This window comes from Microcaecilia unicolor, chromosome 11 (genome assembly GCF_901765095.1).
Source record: "Microcaecilia unicolor chromosome 11, aMicUni1.1, whole genome shotgun sequence".
NCBI lineage: Eukaryota > Metazoa > Chordata > Amphibia > Gymnophiona > Siphonopidae > Microcaecilia > Microcaecilia unicolor.
In genome coordinates this window covers 106,349,463-106,372,433 of record NC_044041.1, presented here as the reverse complement: position 1 = coordinate 106,372,433, position 22,971 = coordinate 106,349,463, and the positions used below count along the sequence as shown (strand labels likewise).

Here is a 22,971-nt window from a genome sequence, read left to right as displayed (position 1 = left end):
TATATCAGCAGCTCCAGAGCAAGAGATGCCCACAACACCAGGGGAGGATGAATTGGCAGCTCAAGTACAAGAGACACCCACTGTCCAGGGGGAGGATGTATCTGCAGCTCCAGAACAACAGACGCCCACTGCTCCAGGGGAGGATGTATCAGCAGCTCCAGAACAACAGACGCCCACTGCTCCAGGGGAAGATGTATCAGCTCCAGAAAAAGAGATGCCCATTGTTCCAGGGGAGGCTGTATCAGCAGCTCCAGTGCAAGCGACACCCACTGCACCAGGGAAGGATATGCCCAGAGCTCAAGGGTCAGATGTATTGTTAGCTTCAGAGGAAGAGACGTTCCCTACCCCAGAGGAGGATATGCCCAAAGCTCCAGAATCAGATGTATCAGCAGTTCTAGAGCAAGAGATGACCACTGCCCCAGGGGAGGATGAATCGGTAGGTCCAGTGCAAGGGACACCCACTGCCCTAGGGGAGGATGTATCAGCAACTCCAGAGCAAGAGATGCCCACAACGCCAGGGGAGGATGTAACAGCAGCTCCAGTGCAAGAGACACCCACTGTCTCAGGGGAGAAAATGCCCAGAGCTCAAGGGTCCAATGTAGTGGTATCTTCAGAGCAAGAGATGCTCACTATGCTCACTACCCCAGGAGAGGATATGCCCAAAGCTCCAGAATCGGATGTATCAGCAGTTGCAGAGCAAGAGATGCCTACTACTCCAGGGGAGGATGTAATGGCAACTCCAGAGCAAGAGATAGACACTGGCCCAGGGGAGAATATATTGGCAGCTTCAGAGAAAGAGATGCCCACTTCCGCAGAGGAGGATATGCCCAAAGGTCAGGTGTTGGATGTGTTGATAGCTCCAGAGCAAGAGACGCTCACTGCCCCAGTGGTGGATATATCCAAAGCTCCAGAATCAGATGTATCTGCAGTTCCAGAGCATGAGACGCCCACTGCCCCAGGGGAGGACATATTGGCAGCTCCAGAGCATGAGACATCCACTGCCCAGGAGGGGGGTGTATCAGCAGCTCCAGAGCAAGAGATGCCCATTGCCCCAGAGGAGGATATGCCTGAAGCTCAAGGGTCAGATGTATTGGTAGCTCCAGAGCAAGATATGCTCACAGCCCCAGGGGAGGATATGCCTAAAGCTCCAGAATTGGATGTATCAGCAGTTTCAGAGCAAGAGACACCCACTGCCCCAGAGGAGGATGTATCAGCAGCTCTAGAACAAGAGATGCCCACTGCCCTAGGGGAAAATATATTGGCAGCTTCAGAGAAAGAGATGCCCACTTCCGCAGAGGAGGATATGCCCAAAGGTCAGGTGTTGGTTGTGTCGATAGCTCCAGAGCAAGAGACGCTCACTGCCCCAGTGGTAGATATATCCAAAGCTCCAGAATCAGATGTATCTGCAGTTCCAGAGCATAAGACGCCCACTGCCCCAGGGGAGGACATATTGGCAGCTCCAGAGCATGAGACATCCACTGCCCAGGAGGGGGGTGTATCAGCAGCTCCAGAGCAAGAGATGCCCACAACACCAGGGGAGGATGAATTGGCAGCTCAAGTACAAGAGACACCCACTGTCCAGGGGGAGGATGTATCTGCAGCTCCAGAACAACAGACGCCCACTGCTCCAGGGGAGGATGTATCAGCAGCTCCAGAACAACAGACGCCCACTGCTCCAGGGGAAGATGTATCAGCTCCAGAACAAGAGATGCCCATTGTTCCAGGGGAGGCTGTATCAGCAGCTCCAGTGCAAAAGACACCCACTGCACCAGGGAAGGATATGCCCAGAGCTCAAGGGTCAGATGTATTGTTAGCTTCAGAGGAAGAGACGTTCCCTACCCCAGAGGAGGATATGCCCAAAGCTCCAGAATCAGATGTATCAGCAGTTCTAGAGCAAGAGATGCCCACTGCCCCAGGGGAGGATGAATCGGTAGGTCCAGTGCAAGGGACACCCACTGCCCTAGGGGAGGATGTATTGATAGCTCCAGTGCAAGAGACATCCACTGCCCCAGGGAAGGATGTCTCGGCAGCTCCAGAGCAAGAGACACAAGCAGATTCTAGACAACAGATAGCCGTGGACTCGAGGCAGAATATATCCAAAAGCACAAGAATGGTTAAAGCAGCAACCCCAGAGCAAGAAGTTCCCACTACCCTAGGGCTGGATATTCTAGCAGTATCAGAACAGAAGAAGACAACAGTCCCAGAATTTGATATAGCAGTGGCATTGTGGAAGGAGACACCCAGAGTCCCAGGACAGGAGATGCCCATATTCCAAGGACTGGATATACTACCTATCCCAGGGCAGGAACTATCCACTTCCCTAAAGCAGGATATGTCCACGGCCATAGACAAACACATTCCTATAGCCCCAGTGCAGGAGCCACCCACTGCCCTGAGGCAGGAGATTCAAACATATGTGTGGGATACACCAGCAGTCCCAGAGCAGGAGAAAACAGCCCTGTGGCAGAAGGAATCTGCAACCTATGGACAGCAGATACCCCAAACTCAAGGAATGGACAGACAAAAAATCATAGTGGAGGAGACACTCGCTGTCCCAGATCTAGAAACGGCCAGTGCCCTAGGTCAGGAGACATCACCATCTCAAGAATTGGAGAAACCAACCATCCCAAAGCAGGTTATGCCTATAGGCCCAGGAAAGGAAACACTGGGTGTCTCAAGGCAGAATAGTCCTATAGCTACAAAAATGAGTACAGCAGCATCCTTAGTACAGGAGACACTTACCACCCTAGGGAAGGACATTCCTAGATCTTCATCACTGGAAGTAGAAGCAGATACAGGGCTGGAGGCATCAAATGCAGATCTGTCAGCAGCCCAAGGACAGGAGATACCTAGACCTCCAGCATTTCAAATAGCAGCAGCTCCAGAGCAAGAGGTAGCCAATACTTCAGGCCAGGATATACACTCAGAGACAGGTCTGCCAGCAGCTCCAGGGCAGAAGATGCCCACTGCCTCAAGGTTGGAGTTACTAACAGCCCAAGGACAGGTAACACCTACATGCCCAGCAATGGATACACATACATCCTCAGAGCAGAAGATGCCTATATCCCAAGCCAGTCCAGAAAAGAAAAAACCTAATACTTTAGGCCAGGATATATGTACAGATACAGGTGTGCCAGCAGTCCAAGGCCAGGAGGTGATCACCAACTCAACATTGGATATACCTGCAGTTCCAGGGCATGAGACACCCAGTACCCCAAGGAAGGACAAACCTTCAACCACTGAGATGTGTATGCCAGCAGCTGTAGTACAGGAGACACTCATTACTCCAGAACAGCATATGCCCAAAGTCTCAGAGTTGGATATACTGTTGGCCCCACAGCAGGTTACACCCAGTGCCTCAGGCCGGGACATAACCACAAAAATATGTATACCACTGCCAGTAGCCCAAGGGCAAGAGATGCTTATTAAGATTGAAGGGTTAGATATACCAGTAGTCCCAGTACAGAAGACACCTGCTGTCTCAGGGCAGGGTGTGCCCACGGCCACAAGGATCATTACACCAGCAATATCAATGCAAGAGATGTCTTGCCTTGGTGTAATGGCCACAGAGATTGATATACCTGTAGCCCAAGAGCAGAAGACTCCTGATAGTCCAGGGCAAGAAATATATACTGAGCAAGGACTAGAGACTCCTGCTGCCCCAAAGCAGGAGACCTTCACTCAGCAAACCCTAGGGAAGGGGGAAGCAACTCTTAAGCATCAGATGCCCAATGATCCATATATGAATATTCCAGCAGACCCAGGGCAACAGATGCCCAGTGACCCAGGTATAAATATTACAGCATGCACAGGACAGCAGATGCTCACCTCTATAGGGATAAATATTCCAGAATCCCATGTGCAGGAGACACCCATTGCTCTAGGGCAGGAAATATCTGCAGAACAGGCATTGAATATACTAGCAGTCCCAATGCCTGAGACACTGACTCAGAAAACTCCAAAGAAAGACACACCAGTCCTGCAGCAGATGCCCACAAACGCAGGATCAGATATCCAGGAAGACCCAAATGAGGAAACTCTTGCTGTCCCAGAGAACGAGATACCCACCACGCCTGGCCAGGAGCTTCCCACATTAAATCAGTTGGCTATACCTGCTGCCCAGGAGCAGGAGACATTACATGCCCTAGGAGAAGAAAAGCCCACATCACTAGCGATACTCACTTCCCCAGGACAGGAGAGACCCACAGCTCAATGGCAAGATATACACACAGACCCACTGCATGTAACGCCCACTGCTCATATAGCCCCAGTAAATGAGACACAAGGTCTGGGGGAGAGAACTTCAGCAACTCCTGGACAGCAGATGGACACCGCTGCAGAATGGGATATAGCAGCTGCCCCAGGGCAGAATATACCCATAGAGCCAGGGATAAGTATACCAACAGCCCAAGGGCAGGAGACATCTGCACAGAAAACATCAAAGAAGATGTCTGCAGTTCAGGGGCAGAATGTACCCAAAAGCTCAGGGCAGGCGGAGATACCAGTATCCATGGATAGCAGCTGCAGCTCTACAGATGACTTGCAAAACCTGCTGCCCCTTGAAGTAGAATCCATCAAAGCCAATGAGATCGTAGATAAAGAGGTAATAAGCTGATACAGGTAATATTACTGTTACTACTTATCTCTATAGAGTTACTAGATGTCTGTCTCTCTGTCTATCCCTGTCACTTTTTCAGATGGAGCCAAGAGCCTCCTGTTGCAATTAAGCTCTCAACTATACACAAAAACCAAACTCTGAAGGATAGCTGATGACACAACAGTGTGATTTCCTGAAATCAGTGATGTAGCAAACCATTTAGTGAGATGTTTAATAAGAGTATAGCAGCAGGAAGCAATCTCGCTCACATACCGCCATACATGTCTTTAGATTGAAACATATATGAAAAAAAGATAAATGATCCAGATTATAAGCATGTTTTGGGGTAATAGCCATGGCTGAATCTCTTTCCCCTGTCTCCCTACAGGCAGTACTTGTGTGTCCGATCGATAGCAACCTGGATTTAACTTCAAATAAGTTTTCATACTCACTCTATAACAGACTTGGAAGGCTCCCGTCCTGGGGGTGTAAGACCCTGCAGCCAGGAGAGGTGAAAATCCACGAGGACCCTGACTTATTCTGCAAGGCTGTTTATTTTGTGACCTTTCTCCCCTATAAGGGTTTGAATCATGGCCCAGAAGAAGCAGAAAAGGTGAGAGAGTTTTTTTTTCTGAAAGGTGGTCCTAAAAAAACAGAAAATATGATAGCAGAAAAAGACCATTATTATTATTAGCATTTGTATCCCACATTTTCCCACCAATTCACAGGCTCAATGTGGCTTACATTTGCCATAATGGCGATTGCCATTTCCGGGTCACAGAATACAATACCATGAATAGAATACCATGGGGGTAATATTCAGCCTCTGGTGGTCAGTGTTTTTTGTTGTTTTTTTTTAAACGCAAACCACCACTGCCAAAATTATGCCTGGATATTAAATTCTGGGCCACGTGAGATATTGGCATTAAATATCCAGGTATATGTTGGCAGATAAGATAAACTGGGCAAAGATAGGACTTCTATTAATGTGGTCCAATTTGGCCGGTTAACTTAACCGTTAAGGGCTGAATATTGGCACTTATCTGGTTGCATGGGCGTAGTGGCTGTTTCATTTGGGGGGGGGGGGGCAAAGGATGGGGCGGAGCATATTAGCATATTCATTTGCATATATATATATATTCAAATGAATATGCTAATATGAAGGAAGGAAGGGAAAAAGCTGGCTTTTTTTGGGAATAACCATAATGAATATGTATGAGATATCAAGCCAGCTCTTTCACCCTTCCTTCCTTCCTTCACTCCCTCTTCCTCTCCAGTAGTATTTCCCCACCCCCTTTCCCATAGCATGCCAGTGTTGACCTTAGAAATACATATGCTCTATATATATTCCTTCAAGAGGTAGTGTGTGTCATGATTTAGGCTCTACACCCTTTCTGATGTTTTGGTGCCACCTCAGTAAGGCCAACACACAATCTCTCCACTGCAAAACACTATACACAAACTTGTGCAAAAACACACTCGTATCCTTACTAAACCATAACAGCACTAATTCCAAGGACAGGACGAGCTACAACTTTATGCGTGAAAAGGCAGAACTGTAATTACACCAGGCAGGCTCTAAAACACCAATACACTACCTCGTGAAAAAAAAGCAAAACAAAAAGGGCTGCAAATACTACACGCTAGCAGAATACTGCACCTTGATCACACATGAAAAACACATGACACAAGGAACTAGAAATCAAAAAATATGAAGGCAAAATACTGGAAAGTTAACTCAAGAAGTCAGACTCAGCATGCAGCAATACCATAAAAATTGAAACTTACATGCAAAATATCACAGATGCACATTTCAAAAAGCTGACGTATTCCAATTAATAAATTCTGAATAAAATACATTTTTCTACCTTTGTTGTCTGATCATTTAGTTTTTCTATTCACTTTGGTCCCAGTGTCTTCTGTTTTATGCAGTGTCTTCTTTCCATTTGATATTTGTCTTTCCTTCCCTCCATGCTTGTCCAACATTTCTCCTCTCTTCCCCGCCCTCCACTCCATCCATGTCCAACATTTCTCCTCTCTCCCCTCCCCTCCATCCATGTGCATCTCCTCCCTGACTGACGTCTCTCCCCTCCCTCCCTCAGGTGGTATATTGCACTTACCTTTGTGAAGGTAATACAAGAAGTTGTTAAAAATGTATTTTTTTTTGTATTTGTTTCCAACCTGGCAATTACTGTTCTCTTTTAAGCCTGAGAAAAGTGTAAAATGCCTTTATTGTCCAATTTCTACCAGCAATATAATCAAAAAGAAAAACATTTATAAAATGCACCATGTTTGTACTGTTAAACCATCCCCTTCCCTTCCCCATTCTATCCAGCGTCTCCCTCCCCCTTCACAGCATCTCCCAAGAACGACAACGTGGATGCAGCAGCTCACAGCTGTGTTTTGAGTGAACGATGACAGCTGCGCGGGGGAGTGGAAATTTAGATTAACCAAATGGCTTCCTTACTTAAACAGGCTGGCTCACTCCACTCCTGAATCTGCAGCGGCGAACGAGCGGGCGGGAAAGCAGCAAGCAAGAAGCCAGGCTCGAGTCGACTCCGTCCTTCGCTTCCTGAATCCTGCCCTCTCTGCGTCCCGCCTTCCTCTGACGTCATTTCCTTTCTGGCGGGACGCTGAGAGGGCAGGATTCAGGAAGCGAAGGATGGAGTTGAGTCTGGCTGCTTGCTTGCTGCTTTTACCGTTACGGCCGCCTGTTCGCCGCTGCGGGAAAGAAGATTCGTCGTCTTCGTCGTTTGGGAGGGCATTGCCCCCCCCCCTCGCCCCCCCCCAGTCTACGCCCATGTCTGGTTGTGTGACTCTGCCCCCGGGTCGCCCACTCAACAGCCAGTTTTGGCCTTAGCAGTTAGAGGAGAGATTTATTTTTAATTTTTAAATATTTTATTTTATTTTCCAGAGCTTTATATACCGCAAATAGATCCAAAAGGTGACTTAGCGGTTTACAAAACAAAAAGTAATGCTAATGGAGGTAGAGGGGCAGAGAAAGCTGAGGGCGGTGACAAGTTAGGGAGTACAGAATGAGCACAGGAAGACCTAAGAGGAGGAAAGATCAAAAGTCAGAAAAAAAAGGTGAAACTTGAGAAGGGCTTTGAAAGGGAAGAGACAGTCCAAAGGTGGGAGGGAAGAGAATCCCAAAGCTTAGGACCTAGATAGCTGAAGGCGGTGTCACAGGAAATATTCAGTGGTACTATCCAGGTAAGGGCTGCTGAGTATTCCCTCGGGGCCCACTCAGGGATAATTAACTGGCTTTGAATATTGACTCACTATTTAATATCAAGCTCATTTTCAAAGCACTTAGCCTTCCAAAGTTCCATAGGTTTCTATGGAACTTTGGAAGGCTAAGTGCTTTGAAAATATGCGATATATATAACAGGAAGAACAATACAAAAAAACCCAAGTTAATCAACCTATAGCTTACTATAAACTTGGATACTCACTTTATCTATCTTTTTTACTTATGCATTTATTCAAATATATTAATGTGTTATGAAATGTGCTCAGACCATACCCATTCAAACCATTATATCCCCAAGGGGAATATGTGGTAGTGTCACAGATGGAACCATCATCACACATTTGATGTCCCCCTCCAAAATATGTACGTACATACACTGAAGTCAACCCGAGAATATTCACCACACATGTATATAACCAAATCCTGTATAGTAAATTGCATGTTTAATGCACTAGGCTAAATATAGAGCTATATGTGCTGCATCTAGATATAGCTAAATACACAGAACTACTTTGCAGTATTATACATTTCTAAATAAACTTGCAGTGTTAAATAAATTATTAAGGAGGTATGCAATGATAAGTGACAACCAAATAAACTCCCCACATGTTCTGCTTTACCCTGACTACATGCAATATAATCGCTTATCTAGCAAAGTAACTATAATCACTTCCCTTGAGGATATTATGCTCGTGTTTGTGCTTCAATAAAATTCAGTCATATATCATTCATCCACTTCATTCTTGCTATATCAGCTGTTCCCTTTGAATATTGACTCCCACATGGCATTTCCAGTCTGCCCATCCAAACCAACAGTCCAGACTCTACAACCCCTTCCTTTCCCTAACAGATCCTTTCTGCATGTCTCATGCTTTCTTGCACTCAGGTACTGTCTTCGTCTCCACCACCTCTACTGGGAGGCTGTTCTGTATGTCCAGTACCCTTTTGTGTTAAGAAATATTTCCTTAGATTACCCTGGAATCTATTCCCTTTTAACTTCATCCTACGACTCCATGGACTAGAGCCCCCTTTCCCTTGAAAACAATTTTACTCCTGTGTACTTGTACCTTGGAGGCAATTAAATATCTATCATATCTCTCCTTTCTCGCATTTCATCCAGGATATACATGTTTTTTGTCCCCATTAGCTTTATGATAAAGAACACTTACCATCTTAGTAGTTTTCTTCTGGATAGACTCCATCTGGTTTATATCATTTTGAAGGTGTGATTTCCAAGATTGCACATAGTATTATTCCAAATGAGGTCCGACTAGAGACTTACACAGAGGCACTATCACCTTTTCCTGCTGGCCATTCTCTCCCTGTTTCTACTTGATTGGTCATATTAAGAGCAACAGATACAATCAGTGGTGTACCGAGGCTGAGGGGCGGTCCGCCCTGGGTACACGCTGCGGGGGGGGGGGGGGGGGGGGAGGGGGGGACAAGGGAGCAGCCGTGTGGCTGTCTGCTTCGCCGGTTCCCTTCTCCCTCTGATGTTACTTCCTGTTCTGGGGCAGGGAACCAGTGGAGCCGACAACCACACGGCTGCTCCCAGTACCCCAGGAGGTAAGAGCAATGCAGGAGGAGGGGTTTGGAGGTGATGCGCTGGGGGATGGGGACAACACGCACCGGGGGAGGGTGGGGGCAATGCTGCACCCGGGGGTTGCGCAGCGGCGATACGCCCTGGGTGGCAGCTGCCCAAGGAACACCACTGGATACAGTTACCCCCATGTCCTGTTCTCTTGGGTTTTATACAGCCCAGATGTATGACCCTGCATTTTTTTTTTAGCATTAAATCTTAGAGGTCAAACTCTAAACAACCAAGATTCAATAGATCCCTCTGCATGTTTTTCAAACCTTGCAAGCAATGGGTATAGCCTTTGGGCTCAGGCCCCTTGCAAACCTGCAGCACCTGTTAAATGACTAGCAGGGATGCCAAAGTCATACCAGTCAAAAAAAATTCACTGCTCAAGCCGCTCTCCTCCTCCCTTGTGCTGCTGCAGTAAAGAGGAAGTTGGCGGTGAGTCTTCAGCCTCCGATGACAGGACTCCTTGTGCATGCTCAGTTTTCGCATGCTTAGTTTGCGCAAGAACTGAGTGAGCTTGGGGAGTCCCAAAGTTGGTGGCTGGAGGCATACCAATGACTCCCTCTTTACTGCATTTGACTCCTAATCACTGCTCACTTGCCCTTTCCTTTTATCCTCACCTCTTTATTCCCTTACCCTTAATTGTTCTGTCTGTCTGCCTGTCTTATCTAGATTGTAAGCTCTTTGAGCAGGGACTGTCTTCTTGTGTTTGGTGTACAGCGCTGCGTATGCCTTGTAGCGCTATAGAAATAAGTAGTAGTAGTACTGCAGCAGCACAAGGAGGAGGGGAGCAGCTGGGGCAGCAAATTTGAATTTCCTTGACTGTTGGGACATTGGTGTCCCCCACCAGCAAAGGTATTATTTTTAATGTGCCGGGGAAGGGAGAGGGAAGCCCAGTCGGCTACGCCCCTGCATCTACTGTGTTGCAGATTTTGATATCATCTGGAAAAAGGTAAACCTTTTCTGACATCTCCTCTGCAACATAAGTTACCAAAATATCAAAACAAACCAGGGATGTATTTCTGTGAAAATACAAGATAGTAATGGATGGGGTTGATGTAGTGTAGCACTGAGTAGGATTAGAGAGTGCACTGTGGATAGCTAAAAGAAACATCAGGTCAATGGTAGCCAATCCAAAACTGTGAAAGAAAGCACTGTTCCAGGGAACAGCCACAACTGGCTGCTTCTTGGGTTGCATTAAACAAAGGGGTGGAAGAAATAGGGATGTTACCTCCCCCTGTATAAGGCATTTTTTTCTGGCAAAATGTGCACAGCCATCATTAGAGAGAATGTCTGGAATCTATCAGTCATAGGGGCCCTTTTACTAAGCTGCGCTAAAAGGTGTCTAGTGCTTAGCGTGGCTGTAAAATAGCCACATTTTTCCATTTACTCTACTAATGGCCACATGCTAATTTCCCATTACCGCATGGCTATTAGTGCAGGAGCCCTTACCAACATTTGTTTTCTTGGTAGTAAGGGCTCCCATGCTAAACGCACTAATCAGTTAGTGCGTGGTGATGTAGCTGTGCTAACCGATTAGTGCTGGGCACGCCCCCAGTGCTAAAAAATGAAGGGCTGCTTTTTCTAAGCCACGCTAACAATTCCAGTGTGACAAACGAGAGGAAGCCTGTAGGAATTGAATGGGCTTTCTCTCGTTTGCTGCACTGGAAATTGCTAGGGCAGCTTAGTAAAGGAAGCCCTTAAAATATTTTTTAGCACGTAGGAAGCGTGCCCCAATCCTAAAACTACTGCAGGATGCTTAAGTGCGCCCTTGGTAAGCGTTTTTAAAAAGGACCTATAGACTTTATTTTACTACAACAATAGAACAGGTGCAACACGTGAGCTTCTGAAAGCATACGGACCCATCTTCAGAAGTCTGACGATATTGGAAGGTATCTTCTGTTGATGAAACTATAAAAATTAGTATTTTCACCACGTGGCATTCAAAAAAACACAGCAATACTAGAACAGGAAAACAAAACAAAAATATCTAGAAAAGACTTCAGTGAGACCTTAACAATAGCGCTCCATAAGATGAAATACTTCAGAGCTTTCAGCAAGGAATAACATCACGGGTCAGAAAAACTACATAAACTCCACATGTGCAATAAACTTATGCAAACTGTCCAAAGCTTTCATATAATAAATTTTCTAATTAAAAGTACTTGGGTTGTTCAGACAAAAGTGAAGAGACTCCAGTTCTAATATCAGAACAAACGGGCAGAAGAAATCAGCCACTTCAGCATCTTTCAAACACACTCAAATGTGCTTGCAGAGCATCGGATATACTATAACAGTGATCACAACAGATTATAGTTTTCTCCAGAACCATTTACTTAATTCAGTTGGGCCATGTTGCTAAATATCCATGCACGGTGTCCCTTTTGAAATGTATGCAAAAACATTGATGTAAATGATGCCTTCTTGATGTTTCAGGCCTACCGCAGAAACATGCAGATCTGTTTGGATATGTGCCACTCTTCCAAAGTTGCCGTCCTCAACATCCCACTCGTTGGGTCGCTGGAGTTAAGTTTTCCACTGTGCGAGGAAGTCCGCTGGATTCTGGAAGAGCTGTTCCACTTTTCACAGAGGATAAGAAACACAATACTGAGAAGAGTCCAGATAATCCTACCGTTTGAAGGCAATGTCTCTCGTGCAGTAAGTATATCTCTGGCACTCAAATCAGGCTGCGCTTGCACTAATAATAACAGTTAGTATTCTTACAGCTCCAGCAGTAGTTGCAGGAGCTACTGCCTGATAAAGTGCATTCTTATAGTCTCATAAATATCAAATCCTGCTATTATCCTGGAAGACAACTAGGAAAAGCCAAGTTGGGCATCCTTGGCTTTTGTTCCTTCATCTCTTTGGTGTTTTCCAGGCTGTCATGTTTATCCTGATCTGTATGATAGCACCTAATAGTGCCTATTGGAATGTAGAGACCATGGGTCACAAGTCCCCTTGGCCACTCCTCCTGAATCTGTGCACACATCTGCTTTAAGTAGGGAATGTGTCTGTAGAAATGGAAAGGTAGCCACAGGGACAGAGATCACTCTGCTCTTTCAGTGGTCCTATGGCCTCCTTTGTTCGGTTATTGGAAAAGTAATGGAAGCGATGCTGAAGGGAAAGGATAGTGAATTTCCTGGAAGCCAATAAGTTACAAGATCCGAGACAACATGGTTTTACCAAAGGGAAATCGTGCCAAACGAATCTCATTGAATTCTTTGACTGGGTGACCAGAGAATTGAATCATGGATGTGCTATAGACATAATCTACTTAGATTTCAGCAAAGCTTTTGACATGGTTCCCCACAGGAGGCTCTTGAATAAACTTGACAGGCTGAAGATAGGACCAGATGTGGTGAACTGGTTGACGGACAGACGCCAGAGGGTGGTGGTAAATGGAATTCACTTGGATGAGGGAAAGGTGAGTAGTGGAGTGCCTCAGGGATCGGTGCTGGGGCCGATTCTGTTCAATATATTTGTGAGTGATATTGCCGAAGGGTTAGAAGGTAAAATTTGCCTTTTTGCGGATGATACTAAGATTTCTAACAGTGGACACCTGGGAGGGAGTGGAAAACATGAAAAAGGATCTGCGGAAGCTAGAAGGATGGTCTAAGGTTTGGCAATTAAAATTCAATGCGAAGAAATGCAAAGTGATGCACTTAGGGAGTAGAAACCCACGGGAGACGTATGTGTTAAGCGGTGAGAGTCTGATATGTACAGACGGGGAGAGGGATCTTGGGGTGATAGTATCAGAGGATCTGAAGGCGACGAAACAGTGTGACAAGGCGGTGGCCGTAGCTAGAAGGTTGCTAGGCTGTATAGAGAGAGGTGTGACCAGCAGAAGAAAGGAGGTGTTGATGCCCCTGTATAAGTCATTGGTGAGGCCCTGGCTGGAGTATTGTGTTCAGTTTTGGAGGCCCTATCTTGCTAAGGATGTAAAAAGAATTAAAGTGGTGCAAAGAAAAGCCACAAGAATGGTATGGGATTTGCGTTACAAGACGTATGACGAGAGACTTGCTGACCTGAACATGTATACCTTGGAGGAAAGGAGAAACAGGGGTGATATGATACAGATGTTCAAATATTTGAAAGGTTTTAATCCGCAAACGAACCTTTTCTGTAGATGGGAAGGCAGTAGAACTAGAGGACATGAAATGAGGTTGAAGGGGGGCAGACTCAAGAGAAATGCCAGGAAGTATTTTTTCATGGAGAGAGTGGTAGATACTTGGAATGCCCTCCCACGGGAGGTGGTGGAGATGAAAACAGTAAAGGAATTCAAAAATGTGTGGGATAAACAAAGGAATCCTGTTCAGAAGGAAGGGATCCTCAGAAGCTTAGCGGAGATTAGGTGGCAGAGCCGGGGGTGGGAGGCGGGGCTAGTGCTGGGCAGACTTCTACGGTCTGTGCCCTGAAAATGACAGATACAAATCAAGGTCAGGTATACACATAAAGTACCACATATGAGTTTATCTTGTTGGGCAGACTGGATAGACCGTGCAGGTCTTTTTTCTGCCGTCATCTACTATGTTACAATGTTGTTACTACCACAGTGCTCCTGGATATGAAAGTAATGAAAAGGCAACACTAATGGGAAAGGGAGAAACAAGAAGGGAAAAGTTGGAGAGAGACAGAGGGTTGAAAGAGGTGAGAGTAGAAGAGGAGGTGAGAAGGAACAACTGGGGGGGTGAGACAAACAGGAAGACATAGGAGTGCAGGATGAACTGGGAGACAGAGAAGCAAGAAAGAGCAAAGAGGATTTCGGCCATGGAGAGATCTGGGTAGAAGGAAAGATAAGGATGGGGGGGAAATGCACAGAAAGATAAGAGGAACAGTGGATGAAAAAAGACAAAAGTGTTAAGGAGGGAAATAAAAAACAAAAAGAAAAAGAATGGAAAAATGAATTGTGGAGACAAGAGGGGAAGAATGAAAAGGATGGTTTTGGACATTTCACTTATTAGCAGGGAGAAACTGAAAAAACGAGAAGGTTGTAGAGACCAAACGAAAAATATGCCAAAATAGAAGAGAAAAAAAGGGACAAAGAAACGAGAGCAAGGCTGGATAAAAAGAATGGAAATGGAAGAGGTCAAGAAAAAGAAGAAACAAACTAGATTTTAAAAATTACACAGGTTAGAAAATGAACTATAATTCTGGTTATAATTGTATAATTGTTTTTTGTGCTAATTAGTGGGTAATTTCATAACTGGACACCTATGTGCTTTTTATAAAACTCGTTCACAGATCCAGCTTCTATAGTGCACAAATTCTCTTGCCCAAATTTTGTACCTGCTCCAAAGAAGTTGTAAATGATTTATAAACTGATCTATTTCGGAATTGATCCAGAGTAAAAAATAGTCATAGACTTTACACTTGCAAATATTGTTTGAAAGTTGTCTCCTAAGAGTCGGCTGTAAAGCATTTTTGCACAGAGGCAAATGAGAAATTCCCTTTTGGCACCTCAGATCCTAGACTAACTGAGCTAAGTTTTCGGATCTGGGTGGGTTATCATATCTTCTACTATGCCTACAGAGTGAGTTGGCAGTGACAGCAGCAGGACTGGAACCCAGATCTCCTTTCTCTATCCTCTGTTTGCCGCTGCATAGTTGAGATTAAATTCATTTGTCAATCTCAGCTTGTGGTGAAATGCATTAATTATAAATAAGTGTAATGATGTTTGCCACTGAATCTCATATGTGGAAAGGGCACTTTTTCAAAGCCGCTTACTCAGGTAAACTTTGGAAATTGCCCACATCTGACTGAATAAGTGCATGTCCAGGCATCCAATACTGTAAGCGGGGTTAAAAAAGGGAAAGGGTGTGTTTAAAACAGGAAGCAGGTGAATCCACTGCAACAATGTAACACAATTTTTAATTTAATTTACTACTTTTGTAACTTCATTGCATGCCCCCTAGTACTAGTATTTTTGGAGAAAGTAAATAAGCAATTCACATCTACCTGTTCCACTCCACTCATTATTTTATAGACCTTATCATATCTCCCCTCAGCCGTCTTTTCTCCAAGCTGAAGAACCCCAGCTGCTTTAGCCTTTCCTCATAGGGAAGTCGTCCCATCCCCTTTATTATTTTCTTTGCCCTTCTCTGTATCTTTTCTAATTTCACTATATCTTTTTTGAGATGCGGCAACCAGAATTACACACAATATTCAAGGTGCGGTCGCACCATAGAGCGATACAAAGGCATTATAACATCCTCATTTTTGTTTTCTATTCCTTTCCTAATAATACCTAACATTCTATTTCCTTTCTTAGCTGCTGCAGCACACTGAACAGAAGGTTTCAGTGTGTCATCAACAATGGCACCTAGATTCCTTTCCTGGTCGGTGACTCCTAATGTGGAACCATGCATTACGTAGCTATAGTTTGGGTTCCTCTTTCCCACATGTATCACTTTGCACTTGCTCACATTAAACATCATCTGCCCTTTGGATGCCCAGTCTCCCAGAAAATAAAAAGAGTGAAGATTTTTTTAAGAATCATGTTATTAAAAAAAGAAAATTATTCTTGAAAATAACTAAAAAGAAAAAAACTAAAGTTAAATATTCAAAATTTGACATTAGAAAATTGTTTCACCATATATCGATGAGGAGGTGGGTGTGTAATTCTTGCTAAACTAAGGTATGAATCTGAGTGACACCGCTGAGGTTCATGGTAAACTTATGGGAGATTGAAGTCTTTTGATACCTTGAGAGAACTCCCCAAAAGAATTCAGTGTCTTTAATAGGTATTTTCATTGTTACATTACATTGCATTACACACCACATTTTTATACCACACTTCCACGTTCTGAGCGGTTTACAACAAAGAAGCCAAGATATGTTCTTGGGAAAATTAAAAGATACAAATGGTTTTTAGGCTCTTCTTTAAAAAAGAGATTTTTCTTAAAAGAATTAAAATCCAACTGAAACTTAACACAAGGGTATAGATCATTCCGTAATTTTGGTGACTGCACAGTTGAGAGGCTATTAAATACTCAGAATCTTTTTATACCCCTAATGGAAGGGGAAACAAAAAAACTAATGACAGCAGGATCTTCTAACTCAATTATGGGACTGAAATTCAAAGTGAATTATCACATATGAAGAACACTCCTCATTCAATATCTTATAGATCAGACAGGAGAACTTAATCCTGATCCTAGCCTCTATGGGCAGCCAATGAACTTCGATAACATTAATGATTGTAATAGCAGTCTAAACTGCTTGAATTTGAAAACTTTGCATGTATGTCTTAAGTTCTGAAGGAGAAAAATAACTCTTAGTCAAAGAGCCAAGGAGATTTCAAATTAAAGAGTGGTCGATATAGACACCCCCAAATTTTCACAATGGGGGGAAGTGTATATTTGGTATGGTTCACCAATATATGGTCTACCATTGGATCAGGGTTATTAAATATTAAGAAATTGTTTATTCATTAAATAGCTGTGCACTCTAGGGGAAAGAGGATTGAAATATGGTTCCCAGGCAATCTGGAACTTTCTCCATTATGTCTCCTTTTTTTTTTTTGCATCTATTCCCATACGCACCATGGCCAATAAGGAGGTCAGCTACATCCCACATTGAGGCACGCTAGATGCCATCAAGAGTTTTCAATTCAGTAGGTGCTATAGAAGCTATTCTTAGGAACCCATTAGCTGCTTTAGATCTAATTTGACCAGTGGTCCCCACCTTGAAAAGAAAATTGGGTTGTGCCCTTACATTAATATCCAAAAGCACTCAAAATGTGGCACTCAGATTATCATTTGCAGTTTTTAGTGTATAATTAGCAGAATCTGTAAAGGTATTTTCCTCAGGCAGAGAATGCAGGAGGAGATTTTTGATAAATTGGGTCCAGAGTTTTAACCAGAGATGGGCCTGGTTTTTGGCTCACTAGAACCTACTCTAGCACAGATTCATGTTCCAGTGATATCTCTTCTTCTTGCTGCTTCTGTTACAATTGTATATTTGGTTACAGGCATTTCTAAAGAATAAGATAAATCTCCCCCTTCACCCTGAGTGCATCTTATCCACATTGCTTCTCCTGAAATCTCTCCCCACACTGTGTCTTGCTTGTCTGTGTCACCTGTGCCTTACACCCTCATCCTACATGCGACTTTTGTTAGGGTCGGTATTAAAGAGATGTATAATCAAGGCATTTGCCCTGGGTTACTTTGCCACAGAGGGCCCGAAGCCTTCCTGAAGCTGGAGGAGGCACAGTCTGCAGGTGGGCCATGGGGACCTCTCCCAAATTACTTGCCTAGGCCCCAACATAGAAGAAAACAGCCCTGACTTTGCCCCATTTTTCATCTTTCAGATGGTTGAAGAGGCATTGAGAGCACTAGAGGAGAGGATAACAGCAAATGGGTTTGGTCACATTTGAAGTAAGTAGACTGAATTGTGATACACCACAAGCTCCTTTTAAATGCTGCATCACATGTGCTGTTTCTTTGTTTACTGGTGTTTACACAGCTTGTGTGTTACTGGGTCTGAAAGCAAGGACGAGCCCATTAAATTCAACCTTTTTTGTGTTAGGAATAGGTAGCTACAAAATATTTGTTTCATGTAATTTCTGGGAATATTTGTTTTTATTTGTTTTGTTTATCCATTTTATCATCATGGGAGTAAAGTCATTCCCCCTGATATTCAGCTGGGGTTGGTCAGCATTTTTTTAAATGTTGGTCATGGCTGGCTAAATTATCCTCTGATATTTAGTATCAGGCCATGTCTGGGCACTGGCACAGAATATTGGGGGATAATACCAGGCGGCCTAGTTACCCTGAGCTTATGCAGGCCCGGCTGATATTCAGCTGGGCCTCCATAAGGCAGTTATGTGTTCCTCGGTGTTTCTGAAGGACTGATGCGTAATGGAATAACATCAGATGTTAGTTGATATCTTTTTCTTTTCTTTCTATGAAAGGCAAAGAGCTGACCTTTTCTGCTTGAGCACAACCTGACCCTGCAAACAATGTTTTCTACATTGGCAAGAGGCAGCAGTTACTGCCGGTAGTCCAACATGGTTGGAGACTCAAACATGGATGGAGACTCAAACACCTTATCCTTCACTCTCTGTCCCTGAGGTTGGAGGGCCATATCTATATGCTCTTCCAAATCTGAGATATCTACTACCATGGCTTCAGTTCAACCAGTAATGGGTAAATGGTTGCAATGTCTTTTTTCCTGTTACCTGCAGCAAGAATCTCTTACGGGGGATGTAACTGACTGCTACTATGCCCTTAACCTGTGGGTGAAGAAGGGCTACAGGAAAGCTGCTAAGGGGAACAGTTTTTGAGGGAGATTTTCAGCATCCACCATAGTATAGCACAGCATGTCCCATGTTCTCCCTCCATTCATGGGCTTCAAACTAAAAAATGTTACACCGGTGACAAGGCAGATGAATGTGAAAGACAATTAACAGCCATTTCCCCTACCTAGGGGGTAGCTCTTGCCTTACAATACCTACCTAGGCAATATGCAAAGAAATAGTTCCCCAACTTGTGTCTGCAGTCTAATTTTGATTCTTGTTCTCTGTCTTGTTTGTTCCATTCGGTCTCCTTTTTCTTTCTGGAATCCTCCCTTTTTATTTTCTAGGGTCGATTTTCATCTGGTGGTGCTCGTTTTGCTGGCCACTGATAGCATTATGCCCAGAAAATCATTGCTGGACCATGTCTGGGCTGTAGCATTGAATTTCTGGAGCCAGCTAAACCATAGCCGGTTATGTGCAATATTTAGTACTTAACCGGCTATGGGACACTGCATAAAGATAGGACTGACTTACGCAGTGACTTTGGCCTGTTAAATGCTGAATATTGGAACTTAATCGGCCAAGTGCTGACACTCCCCCCCCCCCCCCCCCCCCCAGTGCTCCCCAAATAGTCTGTTTTGTATTACATTAGGCACTAACTGGTCATTTTCAACAGCACTAACCAGTTTAGTGCCACTGACAAAGACAGTTCACCCCAAACAGATGATTTAACTGGTCAGGAACCGTTCTGACCAGTTAAACTGATTTGACTATCAACCCTCTTTTTGCTATTTTCGCTTCCTTCCATTTCTTATGTGCAGAATGGACATTTTAATACTTTCTCTTCATTCTCTCATTTTTTTTTTCTTCCTGTTTCGCTCGTCTCTTCTTGTGTGCTTTTCTATCACCATTTCTCTGGCTTCTGTCGGCTTTTTCCTCCTATGAACTTGAGACCTTTTCTTTCTCATCTTCCCTCCCCCTGCCCCATGAATTTGTTTCTCCCTCTTCCTTCATTCTGGGTTTGATTTCTAAGGGAAAGGAGTTGGAGAGACTGGGCAGTTTTTTGGCAGATTTGATTGGCCATATGGTGGTCATTTCTGTTCTTAGCTCACATTTCACTTCAGAGCTTTTTTTACATCTTTCAGTTCTCTAACCTTCCCCTCTACTTCATCCCTCCTTCCTATCAATCCTCCTTGTCTCACCATCTCTCCATTTCTCTTCCCCACCCCTACCTTTTCCTGTTTCCCCTCCCCCCTAGCCTTTTTCTCAGCATCTGCCTTCTCCATCTGCCTTCTCCACCTATCCTATCACTTAATTTTTCTCTCTCCTGCCCTTCAATTTGTCTCCCACTCTTCATCTCATCCATGTCTCATTTCCCATTCTTACCTCTTATTTCTCTCTTCCCCAGCATCCACCCTCCTTCTGCCTCTTTCCCCTGAAACGCTTATATCCACTCCCTGCTTCCCATCACGTCTCCAGGTCTATTCCCTGCTTCTTCCCTAAAATCTACTTCCTCCTTTTCCCCACTTATCTACCCCTCCTTCCTCCAGCTTTAGCCTCTCCTGCCACTTACCTCTGCAATGCAGCAGCCATTGTTGGCTTTCGTCTATATTGGCACCACAAGCAACTTCAAATTGTGCAGGACCATATTTTCTGATGCAGATCCTTAGAAATCAGTAAATAGTTGGGGACTGCAAGATTTGAAGTTGCTCATGGCACCAGTACAGAAGCAACCCAGTGATGGCTGCCATAGGATAGCCTTCTATTGCTCTTCCTCTGCTATAGCTCAAATTTCATGTGCATTTTAGGCCACCACCTGTAAAGTTTCTCACCTTGGGCATGAAATTTCTGTTTCGAGAGAGCATGAAGAGGATTCCTGAAACTGGTGACTTAGCAGATCTGCTGCAGTACTACAAGGTTTTCAAATTCAACCGTTCTAGTTGGCATTCTTCCTTTCATCACATTCATCTATGTATGATAATAAGATACAGTACGTTCTGGGTACATGTGAGATGTATCCGAGTTCTGCTATATGTAGTGGAAATGACATAGAGCTTTGGGCTTTGGTCCCAGTCCTCAAGATGAGCCAACAGATCAGGTTTTCTGGATATACGTAATGAATGTGCATGAGAGAAAATTGCATGCCTACTACCGCCACTGCATGCAAATTTCTCTCTTGCATGTTCATTAGGGGTATCCAGAAACCTGACCAGATGGATTTAATTTTTTATGGCTGGTGTTGACAAGGTAGAGGCCCGGTGAAGGGTGTCACTAAGAAATAGTTCCTTATCCTCCCCCAGTACCGCAATGTCAGCACACTGGAACAAAGACAAGAGAATTGGCTGATCTTTGAAGGCAAGCCTGCAGCTGCACAGTGGATTGCAACTGAGGTGGCCCCATGTCAGCCAAACACACATTCCCTTTGCTGGTTAAGCAGCAACTGCATAAAGAGCACACTGTACAGCCTATTGGGGTTATTGACTAAAATAGCTTATTGCAAAGAACAGAAAGAGTACCTTTTGTATTCATGCTCTGGTATCTGCAGAGAGTTGGATCTGAGATACTATTGTAACAAAGTAGCGTAAATTACAGAATCTGATTCAAGTGTTTTATATTTATAAAGCTGAAATATATCATAGTCCAACCAAAATGGAGCAAAAGCTGATATTCCTGAAACAAAATTCAAGACCTTTCACTTTTCTACTAGACTGTTCTTCCTTTCAGTTCCTCCATTAGGATAGAGTAGCTGAGATGTGAACAATAGAGGCCACAGTTACTAGAACAGGTGTTCTCAAGCTGGTTCTGGACTTCCCTAACCAGTCAGCTTTTTTAGGATATCCACCATGACCGTGAATAGGAGAGATTAGTATGCATGCAATTGAAGGACATTGTGGCTATTCTGCAAATGAAACTGGCTAAGGGTTGAGTCTAGAACCAGCTTGAAGAACAGTGTTCTAGAATAGCTAGACAGTCATAGTGTATCACTTGGGGAAAGGAAGAGAACAGAAGCTGGAATTTTTGCTACTAGCTCTGATTTTCAAGCAGATAGATTTATGGAATTTTTGCTACTAGCTCTGATTTTCAAGCAGATAGATTTAATTTTTGCATTTATGTTTATTTGGATTAATTTTTACATTTATGTTTATTTGGACTTGATACGCTACTCTTCGCTAAAAGCCAGTTCAGCACTGTGATTGTTTCATGGATATGCAAAACTTTTGTTTTTTCCTGCACATTGTTGGTACAAGAGAATTAAAACTCTATTGTTCTGTTTTGTGTGTATTATTAAAGTCTGTGAACAAGATGTTTGAGTTTCATAGGTTGTGGGGACTACTGTGCATATTCACTGTGCCAGTATAAGTGCTGGAATGAAAGCTGGTGCCAAATGCTAAAGTCTGCCTTTGTCAGGTTGCTTCCAAAATCTGAAGACTGTCCTGCTGGCCCAAGTCCCAGTCCTCACCTCCTCTCACATGCGAATGCGGGTGAAATATTGTTATCATCTGGAACAGGGGTGGGCAACAACTTGAGAGCCATAACTCTGGTGGGTATTCAAGATTTCCTCAATGAATATGCATGAGCTTGATTTGTACATAATGCTTCCATTGTATGCAAAAAGATCTCGTGCATATTCTTTATAGAAATCTTTGAAGATCCGACTGGGACATAGCCCTTAAGGACCATGGTTGCCCACCTCTGATCTAGATGCTGCTTTGACCAAAGGGAAAGGAGAAACTGAGCTTACCCGGATCCATATAGTGGTGGATTTAACCTTCGGGCTGCCCCTAGCCATTGAAACTGTCAGCTGTACCTCTCCAACTAGGGGGAAGGATACCCCTCCAAAATTACAAGTTGCATTGGGTATGAAGGGGTCTACCTCAATGTTGTGCCAGTTTAAAGTAAGAACACAGATGGGTAAAGGGTCATGAATTTGATATACCACCTTTCTGTGGTACAACCAAAGTGGTTTACATATATTATATGGAGGTACTTTCTCTGTCCCTGGTGTTTGTTCTAATTTAACATATTATTATACAAGAATTGAGGAAGATATGTCTGTAGAATGATTTACAAACTCATACTAAGAAGCAGTAAAATATAATGATCAAAAATGATAATATGATTAATATCAATTCAGAGGGATCAGTATGTGGTTGGTTTAGATATAGAGTAATTACGTCGTTAAGGAGGATTCTTATTGTTTCTTCGAACAAGTGTGTTTTTAATAATTTCCTGAAATCTGTCAAGTCCCGTGTTATTTTTACAGTGTTCGTTAGTTTATTCCATGCTTTTATGCAGAGGTA

General features: G+C 43.9%; 1 protein-coding gene across 1 annotated transcript; it reads left to right on the top strand.

Moving 5' to 3' along the window:
• The first annotated feature begins 10 nt into the window (after positions 1–10).
• Positions 11–19,206, top strand: LOC115480787 (proteoglycan 4-like). The gene is made up of 5 exons (XM_030219689.1): positions 11–4,603; positions 4,986–5,210; positions 11,872–12,093; positions 17,744–17,810; positions 18,347–19,206. The coding sequence occupies exons 1-4, from the start codon at positions 26–28 to the stop codon at positions 17,807–17,809; spliced, it is 5,091 nt and encodes a 1,696-aa protein (XP_030075549.1). The 5' UTR covers positions 11–25; the 3' UTR covers position 17,810; positions 18,347–19,206.
• Positions 19,207–22,971: the final 3,765 nt, after the last annotated feature.

Excerpts from the sequence above, each read along its gene's own strand:
- LOC115480787 (XM_030219689.1), top strand. The coding sequence starts at position 26 with ATGCCCACAACACCAGGGGAGGATGAATTGGCAGCTCAAGTACAAGAG. Across the intron at positions 4,604-4,985 it reads ATGAGATCGTAGATAAAGAG|GCAGTACTTGTGTGTCCGAT; the intron begins GTAATAAGCTGA and ends GTCTCCCTACAG. Across the intron at positions 5,211-11,871 it reads GCCCAGAAGAAGCAGAAAAG|GCCTACCGCAGAAACATGCA; the intron begins GTGAGAGAGTTT and ends TTGATGTTTCAG.